The 13,332-nt window shown below is 33.5% G+C and overlaps 1 protein-coding gene across 3 annotated transcripts in view; it reads left to right on the top strand.

The window, feature by feature from the left end:
- NOX4 (NADPH oxidase 4) overlaps nt 1-12,233 on the top strand; it is a 225,920-nt gene extending 213,687 nt beyond the window's left edge. For all 3 annotated transcript variants that reach the window (XM_074304691.1, XM_074304692.1, XM_074304693.1), the window contains 3 exons: nt 2,428-2,496; nt 3,815-3,915; nt 11,685-12,233. In XM_074304691.1, the coding sequence (XP_074160792.1) occupies nt 2,428-2,496; nt 3,815-3,915; nt 11,685-11,805 (291 nt within the window). In that variant the 3' untranslated portion in view covers nt 11,806-12,233. The remainder of the gene's footprint in view (nt 1-2,427; nt 2,497-3,814; nt 3,916-11,684) is intronic.
- The last annotated feature ends 1,099 nt before the right edge of the window (nt 12,234-13,332 follow it).

The raw sequence follows: 13,332 nt of genomic DNA, 5'->3' as shown, positions 1-13,332 counted from the left end.
TCCCTCCCCCCGCTTTATGCTCAAGACAACATCTTAGAATAGAGAAAAGGGAACAGCTTTTCCATCTTTGTTCTAATTGCAAAATTTTTGAGATTCTTCATTGTCATCATTCAGTACAAATGTATTAAGGTTCTGTTTTGTTCAAAGTCCTGTGCTATGAACCTACTGAATACTGAATGCTATCCCTGGTTCTTAGAAAGATTCAAAGTTCAAACCAGATAAAGTTGTCTTTTAAACTTAAAGTTTAATAAAAAGAGAAAGTGCAAGCATGTGCAATTACAATGCATAACAAATAATACATGGTAAGTGTGATAAAGGAACATAACGAATGTGTAATATGAGGGTCAGGTTGTTACTACTCTGGGGTAGCAAGCAAAATTTCTTGGAGGAGGTGGCACTTAAATTAGTTTTTAACTAAAGGTAGGAATTGAAAATTGCAAAGTAATTTGTACACCATTTTCTGAGTTGCAACTTAGCAGTTCCCAATTGAATGGATAAAAGCATAGAACCAGATTAGTTTTTAGACTTTGTTACTGATAATTAAGAATATATCAAATTTGTAACTTTTTAAAAATATCCATAGATTTCTTATATACTTCCCTCCTGGTTCAGAAGCTGATTTTCTCTCCTGACTCTTGCAATTAGCTCCTAATTGGTCTAATTTCCCAAGTTACTTTCTTTTTTCAAACTGTTCTTTACATCTGTCAAAGTGATTTTCCTAAAATATAGATCTAATTGTTCTCAGATAAAATTCATTGGTTTCCTATAACTTCTAGGATCAAATACAAAATTTTCTTTGACATTTAAAAATCATTCTAACTTCAACTTACTTTCTAGAATTCTACTTTTCTCTACTTCTATTTTACTGGCAAACCAAACTGTTTTTCTTGCTGTTTCTCATACATGCCATGCTGTCTCCTATATCTGGGTCTACCCACAAATTATATACTATGTCTGGAATGTATTCTTTCCTTACCTCTGTCTCTTAGAAAGCATACCTGCTTTTAAGACCCTGCTCAAGTGCAATATCTACCATGAGACCTTTCTTGATGCTCCCATACGGTGGTGCCTGCTTAATCGCCTACCTCATATATATTTCACACACACAGACATACACAGACACAGACACATAGTGTGTGTGTGTGTGTGTGTGTGTGTGTGTGTTTGTGTGTGTGTGTGTGTATGTGTGTGTGTGTGTGTGTATGTGTGTGTGTGTGTGTATGTGTGTATGTATGTGCCGGGATTTTAATTTTTTCCTTCACATTCCCAGTCTGTACCCTGGTTCTTGGCATGTAGTTAGTATCTAATAAATGCTTGTTGATTGACTGAATTATTGTACTTTTTCATTATTTATTCTCTCTTTAATCCTTTGCAATTTGACTATTTTTGCCTACCACTCTTAATGAAATATCTTCCTTAAAAGTCTACAATATTCTTTTACAACTTATTTTTAATGCTTATTTTTCAGTTCTAGAAGCAGATAGTGCAGTGAATAAAGTACAGGGTTTAGAATCAATAGGCTGTGTGTGTGTGTGTGTGTGTGTGTGTGTATAAAATCTTGAGGTTCTTTTTGGCTCCTACGCTTACTCAAAATGCAATCAGTGTTATGTTCCATTAAGTCTACTTCAGCAATATCTCTTAAATGTTTCCTTTTCTTTCTTTCTACTGTCACCAACCCTCAATAAGACATTGCAAACCATCTGGATTAGTGAAAATGGAAAGCTAAACATCTCCATTCTCTTTGCCATTCATCTTATCCTTTACTATTGTCTGACTCATTTTCCTTTATAAAAAAGTATAATCATATCCCTCCATTGTTATCTGTCAGTCAATGTTTACAGTGTCTCAAAAAATATACTAAGCACTAGAGATGTAAAAAAAAAAAAAAAAAAAAAAAAAAAGTTAAAAAAAACCCCATAATCTCTGCCCTCAAGGAGCTCACATTTTAATGAATGAGATAAATGAAATATATACAAAAAAGGTAATCTCAAACTGCTCTGGCAATCCCCTCAATCCTCTGTGATTTGTGATTTCCTAATTTTATCTTTGCTCACATTGTTCCCTATCTCTGGAATGTTCTTTCTCATCCTTCTCTCCCATACTTTAATACTCTACTTAGATGATCTCAATTCCATTATCTATACTTATTTCATTCTTTGAATTCTGATCTGTTTTCGGACATCACATGCAATCTTTGTACTTTTCTGTTATATGCTTACAAATTACATGCTCCCAAAGGCCTTGATTATATATATCTTCTCTAACTTTTATATATTCCTCAGTACCTAGAACAGTATTTTGTATAGAATTGGATATGTGATGTGTAAGTCTCAAGTATTGGCAGAATTCAGAATCATAGAAACATAGAAATTGGTAGGAAATAATGTGTATAGGAAAAACTAAAACAATGTGCTGGTATCCTCCCAGCTTTGGCAGGAGAACCGACCTGACTACGTGAACATCCAGCTGTACCTCAGTCAAACAGATGGAATACAGGTATGTGATTAAGATTGTCTGAAACTGTAGGAGGTTTATCATATCTCATAGGGGGAGATTGGGTGTAGCAGAAGCCCTCGGGTAATTTAAACAGGAAGACATCAAGCAAAAAGCTGTCTCTGAAGGCATTTTTAAAAGACAATCTGTTGGGGCAGCTAGGTGGCCCAGTGGATAGAGCACCAGCCCTGAATTCAGGAGGTCCTGAATTCAAATCTTGTCTCAGACACTTAACACTTCCTAGCTGTGTGACCCTGGGCAAGTCACTTAACCCCAGCCTCAGGGGGAAAAAAAAAAAAAAAAGACAATCTCTCCCAAGAGCATTGTCTTCAGAATCCTGTGCTTAAATTCCTTTGATTATCCTTAAAGCCATCAATGCCTTCCATGGTCTATAGTTAGGCATGCTTTCATGAAGTATCTCTGTACTGGATTGGGGAGGTACTAGCAGTGGAGAGAGAAAACAAATGTACATTTGACCTAATTTCTTTACAGAAAAATCTAGCATTGAAGAATGACTCAGACATTTCTAATTAGGCATTAATAACAGCAATAATAATGATAACTGCAACAATTCATCTTCATATAGTGCTTTATAGTTGACTTAGTTCACTAGTTATTTTTTGACTTTAGAATTTTTTCTCTTTCATTGATATATTATCCTACACACTAGATATGACTAGTTACCATTCTACCACAGTTAAAATCCTGATTTATGCCTCAACTCCCAGTCTAGTATCTTAACTGCTAGCATTAGGTCCCTTTCCACTCCAACTCCCCTATTCGAACTTTTGGAGGGAGTGTTTTTAAGTATCATTTAGTCAAAACTTAGTCTTGAGAAACCATTGCATATGTAAGTATTGTACCAAGGCATTCTATATTAAACTTGTGGTGATTGTGAATATAGTTCTAAATTTGTGGTGCTCATTTGCAGTATTTCACTTGTATGATGAATTAGCTATAATAGTAGTCTTTGTATTATAACAGCAACTATAAAATATCTATGCTGAGAATGAGTAATTAGATCCTATTCTTTGTCACATACCATGGTTATTTAAAAAAAAACTGTGGAAACAAGTCAAAGAATAATCAGAATTTTATTTTATAAGAAATACTTGCAAAACAATTACAGGAATTAAAGAGGAAAAAAGAAAATGAATAATATCTAAAAGTAACTATTAATTCTTTGCCATTTAATTCTTAAATGTTCTTCATTCCAGTGTTTTGGTAGAGAGCCATGGTGTTTGTAGCAATAATGTCAGAGCAATGGGTTATCTTGATTATCTGTTAAGTCATACAGAATGGAACATTTTATTTTTGGCAGAAAATAATTGGTGAAAAGTATCAGGCACTGAATTCTAGACTTTTTATTGGAAGACCTCGATGGAAACTTCTCTTTGATGAAATAGCCAAATGTAATAGAGGGTAAGTACTAAGTCTATAGGATTTTGAAATGTGGCTAGTGATTAATTTAATAGCATCCTTTGTTTACTTGCTTTTCTAAGGTACCATAATAGTTGGTGTAAATACAATGGTAAAATGTTTTAGGATGCATTATTAGATTATTTTTAGATGAACTTTAGATGGGAACTAGGTAGTAGAGATGGTAGAACACTAGATCTGGAGAATGGAATTCTTGATTGGAATTCTGACCTTGGACTTTATCCAGCTGTGTGACATAATCTTTATCTACTTCAATTTCCTCAAATGTGAAATGGAGACAATAATAGCACCTATTCCCCAGGATTGTTGTGAGGATAATATCAGATAACATGTACAAAGTGCTTTGCAAAATTTAAAGCTTTATGTAAATATTATTAGTATTAAAGAATGACTGAAAACCTGCACATAAAGTGATGTAGTTATCTACCTCAGTGGAGGACTGACCTAAATAAGCAAAAATAGTATAATCCCTTTATATCTCATCATGTCAAGGAAAAGACTGTGGATTCTATAAATTCATAACAGTAGAGATCCTAGATTATTGTAAAAGCCTTCTAATTGGTTTCTTGTACTCCAGTCTTTTCCTCTCCAGATTGTCTTTCAAAGAATCACCAAAATCATCTTTCTTTTGTGCAAGTTTGACATATAACTTTCCTTCTGAAAAAGCTTCTCTGTCCCCCTGTTATAGCTTATAGAATAAAATACATGTTATTAAAACTAAAGCTCTTTATAACCTGATTTTAATCTACCTTTATACCATTATTTAATAGTTTTGCCCACATTTTCCTCTACATTTCAAACAGGTATACTAAATGGCTCCTATTATCTATAGCTACCTAGCATTCATGTAAACTCAACTCAGGTCCTACCTCATCCATGAAGCCTTTTCTGATAACTCCCCATGCCCCTTTTTTTAATTGAAATTAATTCTCAAAATTTTTTAATTAAATTAATTTTTTTAAAAAAATACTCTATTTTTAAATTTTTTGTTAGAATAGTTTGCTTCTTACACTCTACCTCGAGTCATACTTACATGCATGTTACATCTCTCCTTTCACCTCAAATATGTTATAAGGATCTTGATGTTAGATAAAGTGATAGTTTTCATCTTTGTATCTTAGTACCTAGCACAGTGCTTTGTGTATTGTAGGTGCTTAATAAATGTTTGTTAAATTGAAATGAATTGAATCTAAGCTAATTCTCTCATATAACAGATGAATAGATTCTACTCAGGTGTAGAATCAAGGGAGGTATCCAAAGTCACATAGCCTTTTACTGCTGATTTTTAAGTGCTCATCTTTATTTCACTGCTATGATTAAGGCTACTTCCTTGAGGCTTTTTCAGGAATATCTCCTCTTCTTTCTCATCTCCTGAATCACTCCTCATTACAAAATATGTACACACACATATATTTGTGTATGTAGATCTATATCTATCTATATATTCCCCAACTGTGTGTGTGTGTGCATGTGTGTGTGTGTGTGTGTGTGTGTGTGTGTATAGTTTTCCTCTGCCTGCTTCTATGAGCTGTCTGCTTTTTGATTCCTAATTCTTATTGCTTCTCAGATTTCAACATGCATTGATGTTTCAGCTTTCCTGAGCTCACTTAGCCACCAGCCACCAACTTCCATAAAGATTCTATTAACATAGCTTCCTTTATTTAAGGTAATTATTTCTTTACCTCCCTGCCTCCCTATGTCAAAATGTCCCAATCTAGACATTAGTTCTAACACTCTCTGTGAATATCAATGGTTTCTTTTTTTTTTTTTTCTACTTATAATTTCCATTTTCCTACCCAGATGAAATTCTTTGTTTCGTTTCTGTTTACTGTTCAATTGAGCCAACAATTCCTTCTTGGTCAGTGGCTTAGTGAACACATTTTTCCCCTCACTTTTCCCCTCCCCACTTCCTTCTTTGTTTTCTTCTCTCCTTCCTTCCCCTGCCCTCCTCTCTCCTGCCCTCCCTTCCCTTTTTTCTCCTTTTCTTTTATCCCCTCCTATCTCTTCTCCTTTTCTCCCTTCTACTCTCCTTTCCTCCCTTCCCCTCCCCTCCTCTCTCTTCTTTCTCCTCCTTTCCCCTTTCTTTCTTTCTCCTCCCCTCTGCTCCTCTCTTCTTCCTCTCCTCCCCTCCTCTCTCCTTTTCTCTTTCCTCCTTCCTTCTCCTGCCCTGCCCTGTCCTCTCTTCTCTCTTTTTTTCTCATAAAAAAGCATTTTCATGAAGAAGACATAGAATTATATCTCTTCTTTAGTAAAATGTAGATCTTATTTTTTCATATGATGTCTCAAGTCCAGTTATGTCACTGAGTTGGATGAAAGTGATCACATCTGCCCCAATATTATTCCTATAGCCTGAAAAGAATTCAGACCAAAAAAAGGAAGTTACTTAAAAACCAACTTATACAAATACTTGAATGTCTTTAAAATGTCATGTCTGTGACATTATACTTTCATAAAATATCCTTATCAAAATAGGAATGATGGAAAATTAATGCTGGCTAACTAGATTTGACTACTATACTCTCACCCCTCTCTATGTATCCCCCCCAATTTTTTTTACTAGATAGTCTTCTAATATTTCACAAGCTGTCTGAATTTTGTCATTGTCAATATTTGTTAACACATTGCTGGACTTTATTAGGTACACTAGACTAGCTTCACTGTACCTAAATATTCCTTGATTAAAGATCATGTATTTGCTTTTGGGTCACTACCAAAGGAGATGCTTCCTTATTTAGCAGGGGAAGGCAAGGGAACAAGAATTTATTAAACAGCTACATTGTGCTAAACTTGACAAATATTCTTTCATTCTGTCTTTCTAACATCACTGGGTAATTGTTGCTATTATTTTTTTTTTTTCATTTTCCATTTGAGGTAGAGAGATTGTTAAGTATTTAGCCCAGAATCACACAGCTAGTATATATCTGAGTCTGATTTGAATCCAGGTCTTCTTGACTTTAATACTCTGTCCTCTGCTATCCACCTACCTCTATGGAAATATACCTCAGTTGATTTATATAGCAATTTAATGTTTGAAAAGCTCTTTACATATAGTAGTTCATTGAACATCATCAGACCTTTTCAGGTAAGTACTGTTATCCTCATTTTGTAGATGAGAAAACTAAAGCTCACATAATGTAAGTGACTCATTCATATGCACTTACTTAATGCTAATACTGTTTTGATTACAATATGATTATTACCTAGGATAGACTAGCTGACTTTTTCTTCTGATAAATATGATCATAGAATCATGGATTTGCATCTGGAAGGGACCCAAGGAGCCATGTAATACAACCCCCTCATATTATAACTGAAGCCCAGAAAGGTTAAATTATGTACAAAGGCTATGGAAGTAGTATGAGAAATAGCATCTACATTCAAGACCTCTGATTCCAAGGTTATCATACATTTCTTTAAATGAAAAAAAAAAATGAACACATTATGGCTATATAATTACTATATTGGCTCTATAATTATAAGATTGCTACCTTGAAAGTCACAAATTCTACATTCTAGTCCTATCTCCTCCACTTAATACTCTATCTGAAAAGTCACTTAACTACTTTAGATCTATTTTGTCATTTTGAACATTAGCAGGTTGGACTAGATATGTTCCAAAGCTATTTCCAGTTCTAACAGAATGGAAGTTTATGTACAACCAAGATATCTCAGTTGAAGTAAGGTTATGAAGGTCCCATATTATCTAGAATGAGTTGATACGTGTCTCGAACTCTTCTTTAACTGCATTTTTTTTTTCAGTTGTTCTCTTAGTAAATACTGGAGTTCTCCCAGCTTAATTTACAGCTATCTTAGAAATTACATTAAAACTTCCTACACTTTCTCAACTGTTTTTTAGCAACAGAATTTCAATGGGAACTTCATTCTGAGGCTATTCATACTGGTAGTTATTACCATAAGTGTGTGAATATTATTGATACAACAGAAGAGAGAGAAAAATATTTTTTAAATTCTTAACTATCCACTGCTTCTGTCTAAAATTCATTGAGGAATACCAGGATCAGTTTTCTGTGAATAATTTCTTTTCTTTAAATCTAGACAGAGAAAACTAAAAATTGGAGGGTGGTATAGACCTCCATCTTTCAATTTGATATATGTCTATCAAACAGTATATAACATTGCTTTTTCCTTCCACCTCTGTGGCAAAGAGGCTATCTAAATACTCACTTTAATATTCCAAGTTTAGCATGATATGAACTTTACTTCTTTTGCTGATGAAACTTGCTTTTTTTTTGCTGTTAAAAATTAAGTTTAAAAATAGGAAAATTAATTTTTAAATGATTAAACTTCAAAGGCATGGAGAATATAAAGACACAAATACAATATTTCCTGGTGTTTGAGGGTCCTGTATTCTAATGCTGCATATGGCATTAAAACAGATGTAGAAATATAATAAAATAGAATAAAGAAGAATGGAGTATTAATTATGAGGGATTTGAAAGTAGCACCTGAAATGAGCCTTGAAAAGAGATTTCTTATCTCTGTAATTTCATAAATTTAGAAGTTACCTCTAGACATCACAATAGAATATACCCACCCAGCCTATGCAAGTCTCATCCATGTGCTTCCCAAAGTTTGATCACCAGTAGTGAATTTGAACTTTGTAGATGCTTACAAACTATATGTTTCATAAAATGTCCTGCTTCCTTTCTTATTATTCTACCTTCACTTCATAGATGGAAGTTTGCTCCCTAAGACTGAGATTTTTTTTCCTTTGTTTGATGATTTGTCATGAAAAAAAAATATATTATCAAGAGCTCAATCTCCTGGTATATCTATCTCTTTGTAATTAGCTAAGTTATTTCTCAAAAAATAGTCAGCCTATTCCAAAGGCTAAAATTCAAGCCATTCCAGCATGGTGGGACTTTAAGTTAGAGTTTTTGTTCCATTGCCTTAGCATTCAAAATGCAAGAATCACTTCTATGCCACAATGAGACATCTTAATAGAACTTTTATAGAACATTCTCCAAAGGTGATTTTATAAATATATTCAAAATATATTAAATAGAGACATGATTTCATTATAAATCTCTTCTGCAAGTGATAATAGCAACTGATCACATCCAACCCAAAGAAGTTATTCCTGTATCCAGAAAATAATTCAGACCCAGAAGTCAGACAGTGGATCCTAAGTACATAAGAAGTTAGTTAAAAACTAACTTGTGTAAATACTTGAAAATACTTTTTGAAAAAAGGAATGTTTGTGATATGGCTCCATAAAGGGGGAGGAGAAAAAGGTATTCATGACATGAAAGCATATTATGTAAAAAAAAAAAAAAAAAAAGTAATGATGAAAAGTTATTGCCAACCAACCAGACTTAACTCTAAACTTTGGCTCCACTTTAGACATCCCCAAAAGAAAATATAATTCCTTCTTAGATACTCCTCTAAGAATTCTCAGGCTCTCTAATCTTACATTGTCAATATTTCATCTAGTTACTCAGTCTATCAACATGTAATAAGTACCTACTTTGTGCCAACCATTCTACTAGGCATTGGGACACAAAAATATAAATGAAACATTCCCTGACCTTAAGGAATAATTGTGTGTACTCCCTCCAACAATGTGTCCCATGCATGTCTTCCCAAGCAAGGGGAGCAAGTCTTTGCATAAGTTCCATTTGGCTTCTGTAAGTGTGGGAGCAGAAATTAGGTGAGATAAGACTTCCATCTTATCCTATCTGGAAAATCCTACTTAGTTATAGTATGAACCATCTTGTTGCTTTTAGAACCAACTTCTGATGATATTTGCATTCCGAGCAGATATAGATTCCTGACATTTCTCCTTTCTTACAGTTGCTTAATTAAAAAATCAAAGTTCCCCAAAGAATAAAGAGTCATTTATAGCTAATTCATCTGAAATCACTGAATTGTTTTTTTGCTATTTTTATTGACTCATTTTTTTGGGGTTTTTTAGTTCTTGTTGTTTTAATTGAAGAAGGGGGGAAAAAATTAACAACCCTTGGCCAATAACTCAGAAACCAGGCTGTTTTTTTTAAACTGCCTCAGAGGAGCTGATGTGCACCATCTGCTGCTGACATTTTGTATTACACCATTATTGTCTGTTCTCTGTTGTGGAAACATTCTTTAAAAGTTCATTGATTTAGAGCTGGAAGGGATCTTACAGGTCATAAAGTCCAATGAGGAAGCTAAGATGTAGAGAAATTAAGCAATTTGGTCAGGACACACAGTAAGTATAGGAGCTAGAATTTAAACTTACATCTTCCTCTCTGATTCTAGCAATCTATCTTTATTTACAAATTAAAATATTATTTATACTATATTTTCAAACAAAATATTTGAAGAAAGATCAGTACAACTTTTTGATGCATGTCACTTTTGGACAAAAAATGTCACATAAATTGAAAGAAATAGAAAGAAAAGAAAGAAATTTGAACAAACATATTTGTTCATACTACTCTATGCAGCAACTTAATATAAATTATATTCATGTTCAAAATTCCAAAATCATATTCAGATTTCAAAATGGGGATTAACAAATAGGAAAAAATTAAGAAGTGTTGACAATCTAGCTAAAAAGATTTAAGACTTATTCAAATGAAAAAAAAATAAAGGAGTAGACTTTTGCTTCTCATTTTCCCATAATTTCTAGCTTTTGTATTAGAGAGATATTATATTCTTTTAGTCAATATGTAAGCAAATATTCACTATACCCGTATTTCATAAAGAGTAGAATCTTGCTATATATACTAAATTAAATAAAAATCAGTTCCTGGTCAAGGATGATTTTTTTAGTAGTATATTTTATGTATTCTGAAGTAAGAAACTTGCTCAAAGATCAACAAATAATTATTGTCAGGGCCAGGACTTGAATACAGACTCCATACTCAAGATTCTTTCCCTCCTTACCCCCCACTTATATAGGTGGAATACAAGTTATTATTGCAATTGCTATCATTGCTGTTATTTCACTCAAGGAACATTTATCATGTTCCTTTTGAATAGAGAGCAGTAAGTTGGATCTTAGTATAGACAGAAAGTTTAGCTAAAGCATGCTGACCCCACCCAGATAACAAAGATGAAACTGTGCTTAGGGTGGAGTCTCCTCACTGAGGCAGAATTGAAGGAGGTTTTCTTCTTTCAGGATTTTCAGTTTTGGGGTTCCCACTTCATTATTAGGTGCATTGCCTAATTTTTCAGCTAAATATCTGAATTAAGGAGTCAGGGAGAGGGTTTGTTTAGTTTGTTTAGACAATGTTTTGAGAACAAATGTGAATTAGTGAATAATAGGAAAACGCTTGATGTTCACATGTATGTGAAATGATTGATTTCATATACCCATTGAAAGTTTTTTATTTTGAATCTGAATAGAAATTAGTAGTTTTAAAGAGACCTCTTGACATGGAAAAGTTCTTTCTTCATTTTCTTTTTTCATGTAAATATGAGAAATCAATGAGACTGTAATGAGGTGGTTCATTTAGAAGAGAAAGAATAAAGAAAATCCCCTGGATTGGGAATTAGCTGTCCCAGATTGATGCTGGTTATTCATTATGGAAAAGTCTTATAAAACTCAATTTCTGATTTTATCAACTAGAATCAAATATATGCTGATAGTGACAGAAGGATGAGGTATTTCTAATTTATTATATGCAACTATCAGGGAAACTTTTACTAACCATTTTGACATACATAATTCATGTAATATATTTAATTTCATGTATTGAATTATCTCTGTGGTTTTCTACTTCCTTTTTCTTCCTAATTCTTACCAGGAAAACAGTTGGTGTTTTCTGCTGTGGGCCCAGTTCAATTTCCAAGACTCTTCATCAACTGAGTAACCAGAACAATGCTTATGGGACAAGATTTGAATACAATAAGGAATCTTTCAGCTGAAAGCACTTGGGGACATACAGGGACAAATGGTCACTTCAAAAGGATCTAGTGCAATTTTTGAGACTTTTAAAGTTAGCCACAGTCAACAGATAACAAGTGCCCAAGAATAATGAGGTTTTCTTATTTATGATTATTTAAAATGGAAATGTAGGGGAGATGGCAAGATGATTGTCCATCCATATTATAGGTTTAATCTGGGACCCAAGAGGATCAGCAAAATGTGGATAACCATGATTTGGTGTTCAATGCTTGCATTAAAAAGAAAGCCAATAGATGCACATTGTTGATTTTATGGCTAATTGAAGAGCTTCCCATTGCATGGCTGAACTTTCTCCATATGAGGCTGATTGCCTTTGTTATTCTTCAGTTATTTTTGGTTGAACAGGTTCCACGTTGATCAAAATTAAAAATGCATATATCAAGTCATACTACCTTCTTTTCTTTTCATACAAAAAAAAAAATAGCTTTAATTTGAAAAAAAATCCATGCAAATGCATTATACTTTATACACAGTAACCTAGGACTTTTTATTGATACGGGTATTCCATCAACATCTAACCACTTCACTACTGATGCTGATACCTCCATTTAATGCTTACAATTTCTAGACTCTGGAATGGAAGTTTGTGTGAGTATGGATGTGGGATATATATTTTTATGTTTTAATGTTAACATTCTCTTCAATTCAAAGATTAATATTGTTCTCTGATAGAGGCTGAACCAAGTGCCTAATCTTCATAGGCCTATCCTTAATTTTTTTGGTCTTTGGAGAAAAGGATTATAAACAAATACTAGCCTGAGAATCAGAGAGGCTTTACCAGCACTTAGCTATATAGTTGTTTTAGCATTAGAGGTCATTTGACCTCTCTGGACCTGTTTCTTCATTTGTAAAATAAGAAAGTTGGTATGTATGGCATCAAAGCACTTTTCTCTTAAAATTTCATGAATTTATGAACCTTCTTTAAAAAAATTGCGAGGGATAGGATGCTGTGTCTAATCTACACAATCTTAGGTGACTGTCACTCCCTCCCTTTGAACTGTTCTGTTCTTTGCATTTTCTTATGGTAGAGCTCTTCTTAGTTAAAGATCTACTTAATAATATTCACTTGGAGAATAAAAGAGTTCACTTCTGTTTTTAGCTTCCACAGAAATAAGATATTCCTGGGCATTCCTTGGCTGGGGAGCTCTCTGAGATCACTGAGTACAGTCACTTTACACAAGCAGGAAGTACCTATTATATCAGGCAGATGCCACTAGCATTTTGGGAATTAACTATGGCATAAAGAATCAATTATTAAAGGTTAACAGAGCTAATAACTCCAATATTAAAAGTGCATCTTTCCAGTATCTAATATTTTGAGTTTCAGCAGTGATATGTAATAAATATTCTCAAAAATGTTCTCAAATTTTTTCTTCCTACTACTGTTTTTTTTAAACTATTGCTAATACTCCAGTTAAGGAACCATGGAATTCTTTAACTCAGAAAGGGATAAGTTTGTTTCACTGCAAAATCAAATCTGTGCTATT

This window comes from Sminthopsis crassicaudata, chromosome 3 (assembly GCF_048593235.1).
Source record: "Sminthopsis crassicaudata isolate SCR6 chromosome 3, ASM4859323v1, whole genome shotgun sequence".
NCBI lineage: Eukaryota > Metazoa > Chordata > Mammalia > Dasyuromorphia > Dasyuridae > Sminthopsis > Sminthopsis crassicaudata.
The sequence above is the reverse complement of the archived record's forward strand: the minus strand, read 5'-3'. Positions and strand labels throughout refer to the sequence as shown.